The 21,144-nt window shown below is 40.9% G+C and overlaps 1 protein-coding gene and 1 long non-coding RNA gene across 2 annotated transcripts in view; one reads left to right on the top strand and one right to left on the bottom strand.

Annotated features, from left to right (window-relative positions):
* On the top strand, positions 1–21,127 carry Cnot9 (CCR4-NOT transcription complex subunit 9). The gene is made up of 8 exons (XM_050129606.1): positions 1–388; positions 8,415–8,594; positions 10,045–10,160; positions 12,404–12,513; positions 13,433–13,542; positions 17,063–17,161; positions 17,645–17,736; positions 18,962–21,127. The coding sequence occupies exons 1-8, from the start codon at positions 365–367 to the stop codon at positions 19,128–19,130; spliced, it is 900 nt and encodes a 299-aa protein (XP_049985563.1). The 5' UTR covers positions 1–364; the 3' UTR covers positions 19,131–21,127.
* Positions 20,590–21,144, bottom strand: part of LOC126492934 (uncharacterized) — a 7,881-nt gene continuing 7,326 nt past the window's right edge. The window contains exon 3 of the long non-coding RNA XR_007589711.1: positions 20,590–20,738. This is a non-coding gene — a long non-coding RNA (uncharacterized lncRNA). The remainder of the gene's footprint in view (positions 20,739–21,144) is intronic.

The raw sequence follows: 21,144 nt of genomic DNA on the forward strand, positions 1-21,144 counted from the left end.
ATTCGTGTCCTTCCAAAACGGCCGGCCTTTTCCCGCCCTTCTCTGGCCTTAGAGGGAAAGTCGGAGTTCTCGCTCCTCTGGGGATATACCTGCGATGGCAGTGGAATACGAGGACCAGTAGGTTGCAGACGTCATTTTGATCCTGTATCTTAAGTGTCTGAAACTATTAGCTAGGCCGAGGGCCAGTAGGCGGGAAAGTGCTCAGTGGGTGGAGGGTCAGAGGTGAGAGGTCAGAGGGCTGCGAAGGGGGAGGAGCGAACCGGAGGCGGATGGCGGCTCTTCATCTCCGGCTGCACAGCCGCTAAAGCTGGGACGCGGGTTCGGCGCGTCCGGCGGAAGGAGGAGAGCGGCCGCCGCTCCCAACATGCACAGCCTGGCGACGGCAGCGGTGAGTGGCAGCGCCCGGATACCCGTCTCAGCTTTCTTCCTAGATCCCGGAGCCGGGCCCCGAGTTCAGCTCCATCTGCCCCTAGCCGGAGGTCCGGGATCTCCTCACCGGGCCCCGACCTTGGCGGAGTCGGACCACCAGCTATCCCCCTCTCCTCTGGCTCCCCTCCTGGTCTGGCGCGCGGCCTCTCGCGATCTTTTCCGGCGCCGAGGCCTGGTCCCGCGCCCCGCGCGGCCCCAGTAGGCCATTCATTGATTCATTGGAGCTCGGCGTCAGTCTCTGGACGCCGGTTGTGTGCTGGGCGTCGGGGGGGGGGGGGGGGGGGGGGGGGGGGGGGGGGGGGGGGGGGAATGAGGATAATACCGTGGCCATTCGCCCTGGTCCCTTGCTCCTGGAACTCCTCGCCTAGGGGCATCTCATTGGGAAGGAAATGGCTTCTAGCTCAATCCACTGGCTTTACATGTAGAAATCCAGAGAACCGAAGTTCAGGATGATTGCATCTTAGAGTTCTCTGTGTTTGAAGCCTTCCTCACAAATCTTATTTTATCTTTGAACAAGAAAAAGCTAATCACGTGTTACACCTCTCTGAAGTCATACTGTGGTTTTCGGTTACGTTTAGAGAAAGTAGACTCTAGGCCTACAAGCCCGGTATGATGGGGCCCTTAGTCATATTTATGGGCTTGGTTTTTGTCACTTGCTCCTTGCGCTCCGACAAAAAGTACATCACTTTTTTGCTGCAAGAAGCAGGTCTCTAGTTTCGTTACCTGGAGTTGACCTCCATAGGACTGCCTCCATAAATGCAAGTCTGCCTCAGTAACTTTCAGACTATGTTCACTGTAGCTTGTAACTCCAACATTTTCTCTTGTAGAGTATGCATTTCCCGGTATGTAATTACTAAATTTATTATTTTTTAACTTGTGGGTTGTTTGTCTTCCTCTCAAGATCAGGGGCAAACGTTGTGAATCCTGTTTACTTGGTTTCCCCTCTGCTAGGACAGTTCCTATAACAGGGCAAGCTCTTAAATAATACTGACTGAATAGCCACTCAACCGTATGGGAAGCAGGATAGTTTAAGAACACTTCCAAGCTGTGCGGTGGTGGTGCATGCCTGTAATTCCAGCACTTGGGAAGCAAAGGCAGGTGAATGAATCTCTGAGTTTGAGGCCAGCCTGGTCTACAGAGCAAATTCAGGACAGCCAGAGGTACACAGAGAAATCCTCTCTCAACAAAACAAAACAAAAAAAAAGGTGTTTCTTCAATTATACTTACAGTGCTGTACATAAACTTAAAAACCTGAACATCTGTTATGCTGTTTGACCCACATGGCAGCTCTGACCCATTAAGCTATTTGGTTGGTGACAAGATTTAAGAATAAAAATTTGAGCCAATTCCTACACAATCCCTTATTCCCATAATCCAAACTACTTATGTTATTTTGATCTGTGCAAAAAGCAATAACATACCATTTACTAGAAATTGAGAGGAAGATTACATGCAGCAATGCCCACAATACCCTAAGTCTATTGAAAAGACACTTGGTTTTTGCCTAATAATGAAACTTGTGTGTATGTGTTCATTGAGTGTGTGCATGTGAGGAGACCAGAGTCAACTTTGGAAGTTGTGCCTCTGGAGTGGTTCTTGAGATAAGCACCTGTCCTGGAACTAGCTCTCATAGACCAGGCTGCCCTTGAACTCACGGATTGGAGATCCTCCTGCCTCTGCCTCCTGAGTGCTGGGATTAAAGGCGTGCACCACCACCACCCAGCTCTTTTTTTAATATATAGCAAAGAAACCATACTATAGCTAGGGAGATAGGAAGTACTATTTTTATTTTTTTATTTATTTATTTTGGTTTTTTCGAGACAGGGTTTCTCTGTAGCTTTGGTGCCCGTCCTGGAACTAGCTCTTTTAGACCAGGCTGGCCTCAAACTCTCAGAGATCCGCCTGTCTCTGCCTCCGAGTGCTGGGATTAAGCTGGGATTAAAGGCGTGCACCGCCACCGCCCAACAGGAAGTTCTATCAAAGGACAATGAACGCAGCCCTTATTTACTGGAGAGATAGTAACAAAAGACACTGAAGTAGTTGAAATGTAATATACTGCGCTCTACTCATTACAGAATATATTCTAATATCTCCATTATCATCAAAAAATTCGTTTTGTTTTATTGTGGACAGTAAACACTGAAGAGTTGTTCACAAAATTAGAAAATGTAAGGGGATAAAGGGAGGTGGCTGAGCAGGTAAGAGCACTTGCTGCACAAGCATGACAACCTGAGGTCAGATCCTCAGTATTCACATAAAAAGCCAGCTGTGACTTCATGTCTGTAACCCCAGAGCTCTGGCTCAGTCCCTCTTCAAAACCAGCTCTATAAATTTAGAAATACGGTTTAATATATTTTACTTACACAACTCATTCAGTTTTCTTGATATTTCCTATTAGGCAGGTATTTTTCCATCTGTCAGTATCCAAACATCCACGGTCTCTTGAATTTTTCAAAGATGAGTGTTTTCCTGTGGAGATAAGAACAGAACACTGCCCCCATTCTATGTTTTTATTACCACCTGTATGAATATCATCATTGTGGATGAGTTATCATTTCTCCTTTCCAAGAGGTTTCTCCTCCTCAAATCGAAACTTTATTAATTTTGATGGTATCCACAATTTTTCTTCTCCTGTGGAAACAAGAGCAAAACCCCTTCCCCAACGTAGCACATCTCCTGGCTTCCATTGAGAGGTCAGCACATCTTTGAAATAAATCGTTTGAATCAGCCTTTTCTGAGCTCAGGGCAGTAGCCCATTGAAAACCTGAATACGTATCTATGGTGTGGTGTACATATTTTAATTTACCAAATTCCATAAAGTGGAACACATCCATCTGCCAGATTTCATTTCTCTTAGTACCCTTTGGGTTACTCCCTGCAGGCAACAGAGTTTGCTGACAGCCTTGCACAGATTTCAGTGAAAGGCCCTGCCTTGAAGAAATATGACCAAGAATGATCAAGGAGGTCTCTGTGCACACCTCTGTCCTGCACACACTATGTAAAAAAGTAGGATGCTAGAGAGATGGCTCAGCGGTTAAGAGCATTGCCCGCTCTTCCAAAGGTCTTAAGTTCAATTCCCAGCAACCACATGGTGGCCACAACCATCTGTAATGATGTCTGGTACCTTCTTCTGGCTAACTGTATAAATAATAAATTAAAAAAAAAAAGTAGGATGCTAATAATGTGAGAAAAAAATATATTTAGCCAGGTGGGTCAAAAGGTAAAGATGCTTGCCTCCAAGCTTTATGACCTAGGTTGTCCCCAGACCCACATGGTGGGAAAAGAGAAGTGACTCCCACAGGTTGTTCTCTCACCTCACACGTGTCCCATGGCACATACACATGCTCTAAATAAGTGAGTGGAAAAAAGACTTGAGTAGTTGTTCATTGGCTACGTTCATATACTAGCTAAATGACTTCTTTCTGTTTTAATAAAGTAAGATTACTTTTCTGTAGACCCAAGGGTTACTTAGATTAGTGGAAGTATGGCATTGAGTCTTCTGTAGTAGCTATTAGGTCATAAAACATCTGAAGTAAACTTTTAGGAGAGGCATTAGAGAAACCTTTAATAAAAATTCTTTACTGATTTCAACTGGCAATTTTAGCATCTCTGAACACTTGAATTACTCTGTGTGTTTGTATGCATATGAGTTGACTATTGGTGCATGTGTGACAGCCAGAGATCAGCGTCAGATGTCTTCCTCTTAATTGTCTGCTTTTTAAAGTTCAAGTGTTTTATGTATGGTATGTTCAAAGTGTGCAGGTACAAGTTCAGGTGTCTGTGTTTAGGCCTGACTTGACATCAGATATCTTTTTGGCCTCTCTCTTAAACCCAGAGCTTGTGACAACATTTAGACTGGTTTTCCCTGGGATTTTCTGTCTCTGGTTCCTGAATGCTAGGTTTTAGGCAGCCACCCTTGCAGGGCTTTTTATATGGTGCTGGAGATCCCAACATCTGCCCTCTGTGTGACAAGTACTGCACTGACTGAGCCATCTTCCCAGACCGCCACCTTGTTTCTCTTTTTCTTTTTTTAGATTTTATGTGTATGACTCTTTTGCCTGCATGTATGTATGTGCACCATATGCATTCCTGGTGAAGTTGTAGGTCAGAAAAGGATTCTGTAATTCCCTGTAACTGGAATTACAGATGATTTTGAGTTACCATGGAGGCTTAAACCCAGGTCCTCTGTTAGAACAGCAGGTGCTCTTAACTGCTGAACCATCTCTCCAGCCCCCTGTTTCTTTTTGAAAGAGGGTTTCTCACTGAACCTGGAGCCTCCCATTTCAGTTAGACTAGCTGATCAACAATTCTTCCACTTGTGAGTTATGAGGTTCCAAGGTGGTGTGTCTTCGTGTCTACCTAGCTTTTGGGTGCTGGGGGTTCACACTCAGGTTCTCGTGATTTGAGCTATAGGCACATACTGAACCATTTTCCTGGCCTGTTTTATTATCTTTGTGTTTACGCTGACTCCCAGATGCCCTTCTCTTGGCAGGAATGTACTCAAATAAAATTAGTTCACTGCTGCCAAACCTATTTAATTTCAGGGCAAAGAATGTAGCCTCTCTTTACTGGTTTACTTCATTTATTTGTTTAGTGTGAGAGAAAGAAGACAGACACATATATAGAGACTTGTGGAAGTCAGTTCTCTCCTACTATGTTGAGCCCTAATGGTGAAACTCAGAGGATCAGTCTTGATGGCAAGCACTCTTAACCAGCAGAATCATCCCACTGGGCCTACTTTGATTTTTTTTTTTAAGTCACTTTGAAGCTGACATAAAACTTATAACCCCAAGACATAGGAGACAGATAAAGAAAAGTCACCATGGGGGACTGAGAGATGGCTCAGAGGTTAAGAGCACTGTTCTTCCAGAGGTCCTGAGTTCAATTCCCAGCAACCACATGGTGGCTCACAACCATCTATAATGAGATCTGGTGCCCTCTTCTGGCCCACATGCAGGCAGATGCTGTATACATGATTAATAAATAAATCTTTAAAAAAGAAAAAGAAAGATCACCACAAGTTCCAATCTGGTCTATAATGAAACCCTAACTTACAAACAAATTTAAAAAAAAATAGGGTCCTCATAAGGATAGATAGTACTTTCAGTGTGATTTATAAAGTTTTTTAAATCATATTTCTTTATGTTAATACTCAAAGGTACGTTGTCTAGTGTAGTCAGTCTGTAATTTTAGCATATAAGAGGATGAGGCAAGAGGAGTGCTGTGAGTTCAAGGCAAGCTTGACATACATAAGGAGTTAAATAAAAGTCCCATGGTGAGCCGCCTAATTTTGAAATGTAATCTGTTAAATCTAACCCCATTCACTGTCGTATCAGGAAGATAGTAAGCCATGTTGACCCTTATCATAAAGCTGTTTTCTCTTTAAGAAATCATCAACAGGGGGCTGGAGAGATGGCTCAGTGGTTAAGAGCATTGCCTGCTCTTCCAAAGGTCCTGAGTTCAATTCCCAGCAACCACATGGTGGCTCACAACCATCTGAAATGAGGTCTAGTGCCCTCTTCTGGCCTGCAGACATACAGACAGACAGAATATTGTATATATAATAAATTAATAAATAAATAAAATTTAAAAAAAAAGAAATCATCAACATCAGATTTTCAGTTTACCAAAGGAGGAAAATTATTTTTACAGTTTACTGTGTATTTAAAATAATTTATAAATGTCTTTCGATTCTTTATGTTAGCTTTGTGATAATTATAGTTAGCTATTAATGGCTTACCTTGGTGAATATCTTAAAAGAAAAATTAATTTGAAATATATTTTATACATAGAAACCATTCAGCCCAAAAGGGAGAACAGCTCTCTGCTAGTTTGATAATAATGTTTTAAATGCATTTATTAAAAGGAGAGACTATTGACTTTAGTGAGCTACAAGGGATGATATAATATGCACCAGAGCAGAGCCCTGTTTTATTCTTGGTCTGTCTATAAAGTAATTGATACTCTTCTTTTTTGTTTGTTCATTTGTTTGTTTTTGAGACAGGGCTTCTCTGTATAACAGCCCTGGCTGTCCTTGAACTCACTTTGTAGACCAGGCTGGCCTTGCTCTCACAGAGAGCCTCCTGCCTCTGCCTCCTGAATACTGGAATTAAAGGTATGTGCTACCACTGCCTGTTTTTAAGTGAATGTTTTTTAGATTTATCATTTGTTTATTTTATGTATGAGGGTTTTATCTGCCTCTATACTGTTATGCCAGAAGAGGGCATCAGATTTCACTATAGATGTTTATGAGCCACCATGTGGTTGCTGGGAATTGAACTCATAACCTCTGGAAGAGCAGTCAGTGCTCTTAACTGCTAAACCATCTCTCCAGCCCTTTAAATGAATTTTTTAAGGTTTATTTTTATTTTATGTGCATTGGTGTTTAGCCTGAACGTATGTTTGTGTGAGGGTGTCAGATTCCCTGTAACTGGGGTTAAAGATAGTTGTGAGCTGCCGTGTGCTGGGAATTGAACCTGGATTCTCTGAAAGAACAGCCAATGCTCTCAACTGCTAAACCATCTCTCCAGACAGTATTTAATATTCTAAATTAAACTTCTCAGATGACATTTTGTATATATTAATAGTTCAACTCACTATGCAAATCCAACTATTTATTAATGAACTGTACTGTAACAGACTGTAGAAAGTTCTGTTAGTTGTAAGAAATAATTTCTTCGGCTTGGAGAGGGATGTTTGTGATTTCAATTGTATAGGCTATGTGTGGACACTGATTCTAGGAAGTGCTGTTAGGTAAATTGAACTCAGCCATGCAGTCACTGTTAGACATTGATCTTGTTAAACCTTTATTAACCTGTTTCTTAGCTTAGAGGATAAACTGAGGAAGCCTTTCCTGCTAATAGTAATTCCTAGACAGCATTGGCTTCTCTGCAGCAGCAGAAAATACCTGTGTTGTCTAGACCAGGTTAAATAGAGTTACTGAAAGAGGCCCTGGAGAACTTTTGGGGATAACTTTGGATAATAGAAGTGATCTAGGGGCTGGAGAGATGGCTCAGAGGTTAAGAGCATTGCTGCTCTTCCAAAGGTCCTGAGTTCAATTCCCAGCAACCACATGGTGGCTCACAACCATCTGTAATGGGGTCTGGTGCCCTCTTCTGGCCTACAGGCATACACGCAGACAGAATATTGTATACATAATAAATAAATAAATATTAAAAAAAATTAGAAGTGATCTATATCATAATTGTTAGGGCGGTCACTAAGATATATAAGTTTATCAAAATTCATCGCAATGTTTACTTAACATGGTGTGCGTTTACTGTATGAGAAGTATACTTATATAAAATTGATGCTTCCCTCTTACAACAAATCTAAATAATTTCTAAGATATTTTTGAACTTGTAGTTTTTTTAGAAACTGGTAGTTAGTACAGTAGCTCCACTTTAACCGTGACAAAATTGAATGGCTTACCTTAGGCCACACAACTCTATAAATGGATAAACTTTGTGAAGGTAGTTTGGTTTACTAATTATTTATTTTATTTTATTTTTTTAGTTGTTAGCACTTTTTCTATGAGAACTAGGCAAAGGACTTAAAGCTAAAATGTAAATGTACCTCTTTCCAGTCGTATCCTTTTTATGGGAATGTATTTTGCACACTTTTTTTTGTGTAATGTGTTCCATCTTGAGCTAGTCTTTTCATAAAGGGCTATATAATATTCAAATATAAAGATCCACCAAGATATATTTAAATCATGTCTTATTGAAAGCTTTTTGTTAGTTTTCTGCCTTAAGACATCTTAGTAGTAAGCATGCTGTTATATTTTCAGTACAGCCCAAATACACCTATAACATAAACCCCCAAAGGGCTCATTAATGGCGAAACAGATTGAGTTGCTTTACATCAAATATATGCATTTATTAAAGCTCCTATTTAGAAAATACATTTACTAAACTACTACTGCAGGATAAGACTTGGTTTAACTGTAATAAATTGACGTTTACTTTCTTGTTTTTCCCCTGAAGCCTGTGCCTACCGCACTGGCCCAAGTGGACAGAGAGAAGATCTACCAGTGGATCAATGAACTGTCCAGTCCTGAAACAAGGGAAAATGCTTTGCTGGAGCTAAGCAAGAAGCGAGAATCTGTCCCTGACCTTGCACCCATGCTATGGCATTCATTCGGTACTATTGCAGCACTTTTGCAGGTGGGTGTGTATTCGCAGAGTTCAGTCGTGTTTGTCACTTTGTGTGTTTTCTTCTTCCTTGGCTCAAATGATTTTTTTCTTTTTTTGAAGACTTTAGAAGAATGGTTGTTTAAATATTTGTTTATTTGTTGAGGCAGGGTTTCTCTTTGTAGCCCTGGCTGTCCTGGAACTTGCTTTGTCAATCAGGCTGCCTTTGAACCCACAGAGATCAGCCAGCCTCTGCCTCCCAAGTGCTGGGATTAAGGGTGTGGACCACCACCGCCCAGTGATTGTTTAAATATTAGCATTTGTAAGAAACCATTTTTTAAAAGCAGAAGTATTTGTTAAAATACATATTTTGAAGATTGAATTTAGTTAGTTTGAAAAGTGAACCTTAAAATCTGTGTTTGACACAACTCTTAGACAAACAATGGGTTGATCTATATAGCAGGGAAGAACAAAGAAATAGTATAAGGACCACATAGATGTGGCTGAGGAAAGAAAATATTGAGATAAAAGCGTATCCGCTATAGCATTAAAAGCGGGTATCTCTGTTTTTAAAAAATAAACAACTGCATCTGGTGAGGTGGCTTATGGGTAAATGCATTTGGTTGCTGCCAAGCCTAACAACCTGAGTTTGACCCCTGGGGTTAACATGGTACAAGGAGAGATCTGAATCCTGCAGGTTGTCCTCTGACTTCCACACGTGTACTGTGATGTGCACACACACCACACAAAGTAAGACCAAGAATGAATAACTGAAAATTAGAATCAGGCCAAAGTGGTTATAGGTGGAAAATAAATTAAATTAAAATGAAACAATCTCAAGGTATCAAGATAATATAAAATAATCATCCTATAAAGTTCCTCCCCAAATTACTAATAGTCTTTCAAATCTGTTCAGTAAATTCAACACTTGTAGCCAAGAATCTATTGGTTTTATGGAAAGATTTGCAGCTAAAGTAAATGATTGTGTTCAATATGGGTTTCGTCTTTATAAAGTAGAATATTAGTTAAAGTTATAAAATGTTATATAAGGGTCACTCAATTAAAAGACTAGCTATGGGAGCTGGAGAGATGGCTCAATGGTAAAGAATATTGGCTGCTCTTTTAGAAGTCTCGGTTCTGATTGCCTTGTGGTTTACAACCAGCTATGGCTCAAGTTCCAGGGAATCTGACACCTTTCTGGTCTCTGTGAGCACTGCATACACATGAGGCACAGACATACATGCAGGCAAAACATCAACACATAAAATAACCTAGGAGGAAGTGTAGGAGACCCATTTGTTGCCATAGTAGTATTCCTAGAGACACATGAGAAAGGTCTTGCCTAGGTATTCCTGTATGCTTGTGATGAAAGGATAATTCAATTTCTGTAGGAATTAAAGTGGTCTTTTAAAGTTACTGTGCTGTGACACTGTGATATAATTTTGTGATTAATTGCTCTCTGGGATTCTTTGCACTTTTTCAGGAAATTGTAAATATTTATCCATCTATCAACCCTCCAACTTTGACAGCACACCAGTCTAACAGAGTATGCAATGCTTTAGCATTACTGCAATGTGTGGCCTCACACCCGGAGACCAGGTAAGTGCTGTGAGTGTGTTGGCAAAGTTAGTGGGAGCAGATTAGTGTTTTATAGGAACTTAGATACCCTTGCTGAGTGATCAGAGAAAGGGCATGCAATGTGGTGTGTGGGTGTGAGTCTTCAGAACTTATTATTATTACTATTATTGGTTGGTTTTGGAGTTCCTTGTGGTTATTTGTGGTTAGGGTTATTTGTTTTTGCTTTGGTTTTTATAGCTGAGGCTGTCTTCAAACTCTTAACCCTACTACCTATGTGTCAAGTGCTGCTGGGATTATGGTTGTATACCACCACCATGCACACCTTTTTCTTTTTTTTCTTTGACAGTTGACATATATATATATGTTTCTACGCTGTTAAGTTTGATGGCTATTTTTAGTCTCTGGCTACAGATTGAGGGAAGAGTAATATGATTTAAAATAAAGTAGAATACAATTCCATACTTTCAACATCATAGAAACAAACAGTTTTCAGAATAGCAGTAACACTCTGAACATAAGCAGATCGACCAGACAGTGATTGTTTATGTTCTAAGAGGAAAGATTTGCGGGCTGGAAACATGGCTCAGTGGTTAAGAGCACTAACTGCTCTTCTGGAGGAAACTTAAATTATTTGTTTGTTTCTTTGTTTTTTTGTTTTGTTTTTTGTTTTGATTTTTGTTTTTGAGACAGGGTTTCTCTGTAGCTTTGGAGCCTGTCCTGGAACTAGCTCTTTAGACCAGGCTGGCCTCGAACTCCCAGAGATCCGCCTGCCTCCCAGTGCTGGGATTAAAGGCGTGCGCCACCACGCCCGGCTGTTTGTTTGTTTTTGAGCCAGGGTTTCTCTGTGGCTTTGGAGCCTGTCCTGGAACTAGCTCTTGTACACCAGGCTGGTCTCAAACTCACAGAGATCTACCTGCCTCTGCCTCGCAAGTGCTGAAATTAAACAAATTATAAAAAATAAATTAAAACAAATAAGAGAAAAGATTTGCTTAATTACCTTAAAAGTATTTTCTGGCAGAGATTTAATCCCGAATAGGAAACCAGAGCTTTAAGCTTGACATAGTGGTTCATACCTGTAACTCTAGTATTCAGGAAGCAAAAATAAGAGGCTTGCTACAGAGTAAGGCCCTGTTTAAAAAGAAAACGTAATTATTTTATGTTTAATTAAATCGGAGTCATCTTACAGCAGTGACATTTGATCTAAAAAGACTTTCCCTCCCCCGTTTTTGAACTCTCTTTGTAAACAAACAAGGCTGACCTCCAACTCACAGAGATCCACCTGCCTCTGCCTTCCAAGTGCTGGGATTAAAGGTATGCACCACCACACCTGACATTAGCGTGTGTGCATGCGTGTGCTAAAGAACAAACACACGTGCTTGCCTGCCGCTTCTTTCTGGGTGCTTACAGAGACTAGAAAACATCGGATCCCCTGCAATTCTAGCTTCCAGAGTCAGTTGTAGAAAACCCGAAATGGGTGTTGGAACCTCAACTCAGATCCCAAAAAATACTCTTAACCGAGAGCCATCTTTGCAGCCTTCTGGAAGAATCTCTTTAGCACTGATACAGCCTCTTCTCTCCTCCCCTCCCCTTTCCTCCTCTCTTATATATTATCTCCCTTCTCTTTCTTTCCTCCCCTCTCCTCTTCTCTCATCTTTTCCCCTCCCCTTCCCTTCTCTCTGCTCTGTTCTCCTCTCTTCCCCCCCCCCCCTTCTCTTTCTTCTTTTGGAGACAGTGTCTCCAGGATGGCCCCAAACTCATGATTCTCCTAATTTAGGCAGGCCCTGAATAATGGGATTCTATCTAGGTGTGCAGTAATACATTGGCTTTAGCATTTATTGACTTTTTTTAACCTATAGTTGAGTACTTACTCAACTACACAGTTTTTAAGATATTTGGTACATACTGAGGTAGATTGTGTTGCTTTAATCACCCTCGCCTGGGTGGATGTTGTATAGTGATGCCTTAGCTGAGTGTATATAATGTGTCAATGAGGGCAGGAGGATACTATTCTAAGCTGTAGACATCTCTGGCCTCTGTAATTGTATGCTAATAGTCCTCAACATTTCTTGCTTCTGACAATCAAATATATCTCCAAACATTGACACATCTCCTAGGGTACAAAATTACACATTTCAGAACGTTGGTCAAGACTAAAAGTCAATAAAATTCTTAAGATTCCTCACTCTGGCAATCTCACATGTTGTTTCAGGCTTGATGTTTAGAAGTCAACTCTGGGTTCTATATGTGGCTGTTTTTTCTTTTAGGTCGGCTTTTCTTGCAGCACACATCCCACTTTTTTTGTACCCCTTTTTGCACACAGTCAGCAAAACTCGTCCCTTTGAATATCTTCGGCTCACCAGCCTTGGAGTTATTGGTGAGTGATTTTATTATTTTTGTTTTGTTTTTGTTGAGATAGGGTCTTATATATCATAGACTAGCCTCAGGCTTCCTATGTACCTGAGTATACTCTTAGATTTTTTATTTAAAATTGTTATTTTCCTTTAACATCCATCTCCCAAGTGCTAGGATTATAGATATACATCACCATACTTAATGCAGTGTTAGGGATCAAACCCAGGTATCATGCATGTTAGGCGCCTGAAATTCTTACAGTAGTGGTCTAAGTTAATATGTTTTGTTCGTCTTCTTACAGCTTATTTATTTTTTGTTTTTGGCATCATCTCATTTATTAGTAAGTGCTTGCAAATATATAAAGCACCATTCTCAATGTTGCTAATAACAAAGGCAAGGATCAGTAATCAAGATCTGATCCTAGCAGAGGCAGGCGGATCTCTATGAGTTCGAGGCGGGTCTGGTCTACAAGAGCTAGTTCCAGGATAGTCTCCAAAGCTACAGAGAAACCCTGTCTCAAAAAACCAAAAGAAAAAAAGAAAAAAATGTAATCAAGATCTGGCTTTAGCATCAAATTATAAAGGAGTAAAGAGTAATTTGATTTTAACTATGTTGAATGAATTTAGTTTAAATAACTCGTATTAGGCTAGTGTTCTTACCACTGAGCACTTTCCCCATTTGCTTTATTAGTTTTTAAACTTTGACACAATGTTTCTTTAAGTTGCCCAGACTAGTCTGGAACTCAACATCTCCCTGCTTTAGCCTTCCCAATAGTGGGATTATACTCATGACTGTTGTTGTTTTTGTTCACGTAGATATGAAACTGATTGCTTGATGCAGAAACAGCAGTCTGTATATTACTTTAATTCCTTAACTTGCAGAGTAAATGTAACTAGAAATCATTTCTCTAAAGTAATTTTGTTTGTCCATATTTTCTTTAGGGGCCTTGGTTAAAACAGACGAACAAGAAGTAATCAACTTTTTATTGACAACAGAAATCATCCCTTTGTGTTTGCGCATTATGGAATCTGGAAGTGAGCTTTCTAAAACGGTGCGTGCTTTTAAGTGAGATTCAGCATTGTTTTAGCTCTTGATCTGCTTTGTGGCTCTAGAATCATTTTCTGCCTCTCCAGACATTTTACCTTCAAAAATATTTTTTCTCTTTTGAAGTGTATTTATTTGTGTGGGTGTGAGTGACTGCCATGGGACACCTGTGGACATAAACTAAACGACAACTTTGGGGAGGTGGTGCTCACTGTCTACCTTGTTGGGGAAGGGTCTCTTGTTTCTACTGCTGTGAGTGAGCTGGTCCACCATCTTCTGGGCAGTTTCCCATCTCACTATAGAAGTGTTGGAATTACAGATGCATTCCACTACATCTGGCTTTTTATGTGGGTTCTGGGAGTCAAACTTGGGTCATCAGGGTTACACAGTGTCTTAGTTAAGGTTTCTGTTGCTGTAATAATATACTATGACCAAAAGCAACTTGGGGGTGAAAGTGTTTATCTCCTCTTACAGCTTGTAGTCTGTTATCCAGGGAAGTTAAGAGCAGAAAGTCAAGGCAAGCACTGATGCAGAGGCCCTGGAGGAATACTCCTTACTGGCTTGCTGCATGTACCTTGCTCAGCTTCTCTCTTATATAGCACCCAAGACCAACAGTCCTCTCCTGGCCTCAAAAGACACATGTACACATACAATGCACAGAAATTCACACACATACACACACACTTTCTCCCCCCTCCCCCCAGAAAAGAAAGGAAAATGATTGTAAAAGATAAGAAAAAAGATAGACATGAGGGCTAGAGAGATGGCTCAGAGGTTAAGAGCACTGGCTGCTCTTCCAGAGGTCCTGAGTTCAATTCTCAGCAACCATATGGTGGCTCACAACCATCTGTAATGAGATCTGGTGCCCTCCTCTGGCATGTGGGCATACATGGAGGGAGAATGTTGTATACATAATAAATAAATAAATAAATAAATAAATAAATAAGTAAATAAATAAATATTGAAAAATAGACATAACATTCTGGGGCCTCCTACATCAATCACTAATTAAAAAAATTTTTTTGCAGGCTTGCTACAACCCAGTCTTATGGAAACATTCTCTCAATTGAGTTTCCCTCCTCTCAGATGACACTAATTTGTGTCAGGTTGACATAAACTAGTCAGTATACACACTACTGCTTTTGTCTCCTGAGCAGTCTCTGGGGTCCCTATATATTTTCCTTTTTCATGTAAAAACTATCAGATAATCATTAAAAACCACAAACAATGGAAACTGAAGTAGAAAGATCACAAGTTCATGGCCAAACTGAGCTGATAGCAAGACAGTGTCTCAAAAGACAGACATAAAAACCCCAGACCTCAGTGTTTAAAGAGCATTGCCTGCTCTTCCAAAGGGCCTGAGTTCAATTCCCAACAACCGCATGTTGGCTCACAACCATCTGTAATGAGATCTGGTGCCCTCTTCTGGCCTGCAGGCCGAACACTGTACATAATAAATATAAATCTTTTTTAAAAAGTATTTGTGAAGATGACCATGTGGAGGCCAGCCATCACTGTCAGGTGTCTCCATTACTGCTCTCCTATGTTTCTGTCTTAGAGCTCACTGTTTTGCTAGACTGGCTAACGGCCAGTCTGGGATTGCAGATACAATGTCACATCAGTGTTTATGTGGGTGCTAGGATTCCAAACGTAGGTCCTTATAAGCTGGTACAGCAAGAATTTTGCCCGCTGCACCATCTTCATGCCAGATGCATCATTTCTGGTTATCTGTCATGTGAAGTGTGCCATGTGTACTCGAGCTTCAGTAAGACTATAAAATTCTTACCTCATTTTTCCTGCTGAAAATTCTGTTGCCAAAGCCCTTTTGTGTTCTGACATTGAATGTTGTAGTAAAGTTAAAGTCTCTTGCCTTTTTATATTTTTCTTTTATTTGTTCTAGCCTCTTGTTTCATTAACTTTAGTTATGCTGTATTATCTGTCTTTCGTGTCTGTCTTTTCTTATATTCTGCTTTTGAGGGGTGGGGTTGAGATAGTGTATGTCTGAGTGTCCATGCATGATTCTATCTGTGTGTGCCGCATATATGCGGGTGCCCTTGGAGTTCAGAACTGAGGGTATTGGATCCCTTGAACAAGATAAAAGGCTACAAGCTGCCCAGCTGGAGTCCTGACAATTGAATTAAGGTCCTCTACTAGAGCAGTAAATGCTCTTAACCACTGAGTACACTCTCCAGCCCATTTTACTGTTTTAAAAGTCAAGTATTTTACCTCCTGTTACATTTCTTTACAGCTCACCAGTTTTGGGGTGAGTGCTTGTATGTATATGTATACACACACACACATCTTTTGATTGATGTAAAAATATTTAGGTGAAGTGCCTGCCAGTCTAACTATTACTACTACATTTTTATATTGAGGAGCATGTTTGGAGGAATTTATGCCTCAGATTATAGTGATTTTTCACAATAGTAGGATTACAGAATTTAACCGCTTTTTATAAATACTTTTTTTATAAATACTTATTTTTATAGTCAACTTGATTAGTCCCTATTTCAGTAACCCCCTACTTCCAAGTGTCCAAAACTAAAACTCATTCCTGTCTCTAGGTTTTCATTGGCTTTTTTTTATGCTTCAACAAGAGTAGTTCTCACAGATAACCTTTTTTTTTTTTTTTTTTAACTTAATAGCTTCTCTTGTCTTTCTACCTTTGCTCTCTGAGGCAGGGTCTTGCTATGTAGCCCTTACTGGCCTGACACTGTATAGCACAGGCAGACCTCAAATTTGGAACAATCCTTCTACCTCAGGTTCCTGAGGACTGACTAGGTGATTGACGTGTACCACCATACTAGGCTTTGTATTTAGCTTTCTTTGTATAACACATAGCACCTTGCCCATAGTAGGCACACTTTGAAATAAAGGTTCTTGGTCAAGGCTATTGTAAATGATATAATAATCTGGGAAGTATTTTTAAAGTACAGGCATGGAGTTGGAGAGATGGTTCAGTGATTGTGAGCACTGGCTGTTTTTGTGGAGGTATCCTGTTTGGCCCATCGCAGTGACATACCTCAGTAAAACAGCAGCGATGGTTCTGGTGACTGACACCAAAGAGAGATAATTCCTAATCCTCTGCCGGCCAGCACTGTGACTCTTGCCTGTAGTCCCAACATTTGCTAGGCTGAGACAAGGGCATTGCTGTGAGTTGGAGGCTAGCTAGCCATGGCTACAGAGTCTGTCTCAAACTTTTCCCCCACAATGATTGCCTGGTTTAAATTAGGACATTTGGGTTGGCGGGTGTGGTCGTTGGTTTTTGTGTTTTGTTTTGTTTTTTATTTTTTGTTTTTGTTTTTAAGTCCATTCTAAGCTGGTTTGGTACTCACAAAGTACCTCAGGCTGGCCTCAAATTTTAGGCAATTCTAATAATTAGGGTTTTCCCTTTTATGTAAAATGAAAATCATGGTGTGTATACTTAATGAGTTCAATAGGAAAAATAAGGCCTATAAATAGCCTTTAGAAAAATCCTGACATACAGTAATTGCTCAGTGTGATAGTATCTGTTCTTTATGCTCTAGGTTGCCACATTCATCCTCCAGAAGATTCTCTTAGATGACACTGGTTTGGCTTATATATGTCAGACTTATGAGCGTTTTTCCCATGTTGCCATGATCTTGGTGAGTTTTTTTTCTTTACTCTCTTTACAACTGCCGATCACATAACTTAGTCCCTTTGTAACTGGCTGAAAACTTAGTCTTCTAACTAGAGACTACTGTTGTAGCCATGGTGTCCCGTGCCTGTCATCCCAGTATTTATAAGGCAGAGAGGGGCAAGAGGATCACTGCAGGCTAGAGGCCAGCAAGAGTTCCACACCAGCCAAGTGAAGAAGTAATATACCCTATCTCAAAAATACTATCTGGCATAATAGCAAGTGCCTTTAATCTCTGAACTCCAGAAGCAGAGAAAGGCGGATCACTGTGAGTTTGAGTCCTGATTTATATAGTGAGTGCTAGGCTAGTCAAGGCCACATAGACCCTGTCTAAAAAAGGAAAAAATAATAAAAAATATTGGAAACTTCTTTAATGATTCTCAGATGATCTGATTTCTGGTGTCAAAATTATTTGTGTTTTTTTCTCCCACCCTTGTTTTGGGTAAAACAGGGTAAAATGGTCCTGCAGCTATCCAAAGAACCTTCTGCCCGTCTGCTGAAGCATGTAGTAAGATGTTACCTTCGACTCTCAGATAACCCCAGGTAAAGATTTGCAGGACTCAGGACTTAAGGGAAACGTCTCGTGGCTCAGGTCCTGTGTCTTAGTTTATCTTAGATGGACTTAAGTTCCTACTAAAATCTAAGGTTCTAATTTTGAATATCCTCTAGTTAGATCTTCCCATTGTCCTACCCTCAAATTCCAGAAAGCCCAGACAGTTTCAAGTGAGGCCATATCATGTGGTTTGTTTGAGCTTCCTATGACTACTCCAAGTAATCAGAAGGATAAGTATAGTTCCAAAGATCTCTTGCAAAGTTCCATAGCCTGGAGGCTCTTTACTTACTTTTGCAGTTCTCTGCTTCCTGTAAGATGTAGAGCTTATTGCTTTTTCTTGGTGTGATCAAGATATCTGCCAGCGTCATGTACTTTGTTAGATGTAATGCACTTCAGAAATGTTTGACCTTTTGTCCTATCCATCCATAATTTATGCTGAAAGCTACACACTCAGATTCTGCCAAGCCACATAATGGAGTGCTTTCTGAGTTCCTAGGAATCAGGTCGCTTAATGTGAACCCAGTCTGTAGCCACTAGGTTATTCAAGCCCTAGCTATTCTTTAATCATAAGTTGTCCTATTTTTCGGTAATTCCTATTTTCTCCTAAGTTTGCAATATACTTCTTAGAAATTCTTCGTGTTTGAGTATCAGAGCTGTAGCTGTTCTGAACAGCCTGTATGGAGTTGGCATTTGCCTTTTTGAGGCTTTTAGGTGGTAATGTTGCCATAGTTTTACTATTCATCTCTTATTAAGGCTTTCAAATACAAAATTGAAGCGTTTGCTTAAAGACATAACTGATGTTGGTATAGAATTAAAATCGATTGATTTATCATACAAATGAAATCATGTCTGCTGTCAGTGTTCAATTTTTAAAATAATTTCATTTACCATAAACTATGCTTAATGATTTTTGACAGTATTTATTATAATAAATCAAAACAAAATTTGGAGTGAAGTAAACTATTGCACTGTTTTATTCCATTTTGCTTTTGCATTAAATTCTGCACTGGGGTATGCTGAAAATATTTGTGGACTGCACAGTCTGAACATATGCATAAGACTTGCTTTAAGGGATTCCAGTAGATTCTTGATTAACAGAACATAGATTCCTACCTAGGAAGCTGTATATTTATATTTAAGAAAGGGGCTCTTCCAAGCCCCAAAATGTGGGTTTATTTGTTGTCTCCCTGGTTGGTTTGTTTGTTTCTGATGTAGGGCACGCGAAGCACTCAGACAGTGCCTTCCTGACCAGCTGAAGGACACAACCTTTGCCCAGGTGCTAAAAGATGACACCACTACGAAACGCTGGCTTGCACAACTGGTGAAGAACCTGCAAGAGGGCCAGGTCACAGATCCCCGGGGAATTCCCCTGCCCCCTCAGTGATCCTCTCTATTCCGTCCCACTACTCCCATAAGTTGGGGAGTGGGGTGGAACCTAAGAGGAAAACAGCTCAGGTTTTATTGCCGACTAGGAGTAGACAACTTCAATGCTGAACTGCACTGGAGAAAAGGGGCAAAGTACCCTACTGAGGTGTGTGGGCTGACTGGAGGTCCTGGATCCCCCTGCTGCTCCCAGGAATTGGGCTCCTGACACAGCAGTCTGCCACCACAGCCCCAGGAGGATGTCAACACCAGCAAATGCTGTATTTGCAGCATGCCCAAGATGACCCTGCTCCTAGCCACTAGTAGAGAGGAGACATGGTAATAGTAGCAACACTCTAGGCATGGTGAGCGCCTGGGACCATAAGCCATGTGGCCTTCCTGGAAGATTCAAGATGTGTCTTTTAATTCTTTCAGTATTTGTTTACTTTGGGTTTTTGTTGTTTTTAATCTAGAGAGAGGTGTGTTTAATGGACACAAGCTGTGGTTTTCAGCAAAACTTTGTCAATTGGCACTGTTTACAAGTCTGTTAGCTGCATAAGCTCAATAAAAAGTTGGTCTGGGCATTGTATCCCCTCTGGCAGACGGATAGCTGCATCAGGCTGTCGGGGGGAATGGGAGGCAGGGAGGAAGACAGCCAAAGGACAAGCAGGAGCACTCCACCTTCCCCTCTGCTGCCATGAGAATCTTCACCTTGGTTCTGGCTTTAGCTGCTAGCTTTTCCAAATCTCAGTGCTTTCCCCTTCTTCTAACCGCTTAAACTTAAAGCAGATGTCTTAATTTACCCAACTTTCCTGAAAGTGTTGTACTGGGGCAGGAGGATGGCAATCTTGAGATCCAGGTCTTCAAAGACAATTTCCAGTGTCTTTTCGAGGGAGGCAAGCAAGCCCCTGGGTCCAGGTCGGATCCCTTTCAACAGCGCCATCTCTGCTCATGATTTATACTTGAAACAGTATTAGCTGAATGAGTTTCTTCAGATTTAAGATGAATGGCTGGATTCTGCTGGCTCAGTCTCCTCTCCCCCTTTTAACACATATTTTTTTATTGGTCTATGGAAACTACAGGGTTGTCACTAAAATATTTTTACTTGTTGATAATGTGTCAGAGTTCCCCTTCCATCTCCATGGGCTTGAATCTATAACATGTTGTAAACTGCCTTTATTTCTGTGACCTTTCTCCCATTTTCAGCACTTGCTCTTTCTCTCTCATCCTTATCTCCAAAGATGGGATTATTGCCCCAACTCTAGAGACCAAGTCTTCAGCCCATGTCTCACATGCTTGAAGATGTCTGTACCGACGAGTTTGAGGGAGTAGTATAAAGGGGTGGACAGATGCTCATAGAAACCTTTGTAGGGGCAGTTGAGCCAACCCAAGGGCTCTTTAAGCCGGCTTTCACAAAGGGAGCTGGCCTTGTCAGTTGGCTTCTGTCTCTAGAGCAGAGAAAGTAGTAATTAAGTAGCCTAGATTTAGGAAGGTTAGAATAAGCACTCATTCCCTTGCCTTCCAATTGAAGAGGAGAACGCAGACTCAGGCCTGAAGGGGAAAGGTCTTAGAGAGAAAACAGGAAACAGCATCAACTTGATAGATGTTTGGACTCATTCCAGTTTATGATCTGTAAAGTTTAACAAGGGAAAAGAAAAAAAAAGGTTTAACAGGGGTACACTGATTTTTGAAATCTGCCTTCCTGCTGAGCCAAAGTTTCTCATTCCTCTCCACTAGGGGAGCAGCTGAGGCCTTGCTCCCTGGGACAGTCTCCGTCTTTTGGTGCATTGGCCATGTTACTGTGCCAGGAGTCTTAGTTCACATCCCATCTGTCCTCAGCTGGCTCCAGAACCTGCGCAGGAGTTGGACTGGGAGGGGTGCAGTGGGTATCATTCCCTATGGTTGGCCCTGATGATGTATGTATTATATAACAAGACCCCTCCCCTTATTATGTGTTTTCCATCCCTTTCCCTCATCAGGATTGAAATAAAACATGCTCTGGTTTGGTTTTTTTTTTAATTCTTTTAATTGGGAAA

Source organism: Alexandromys fortis, unplaced genomic scaffold, assembly GCF_014885135.2.
Source record: "Alexandromys fortis isolate MF-2015 unplaced genomic scaffold, M_Fortis_MF-2015_v1.1 scaffold_319, whole genome shotgun sequence".
In the NCBI taxonomy this organism is placed as follows: Eukaryota; Metazoa; Chordata; class Mammalia; order Rodentia; family Cricetidae; genus Alexandromys; species Alexandromys fortis.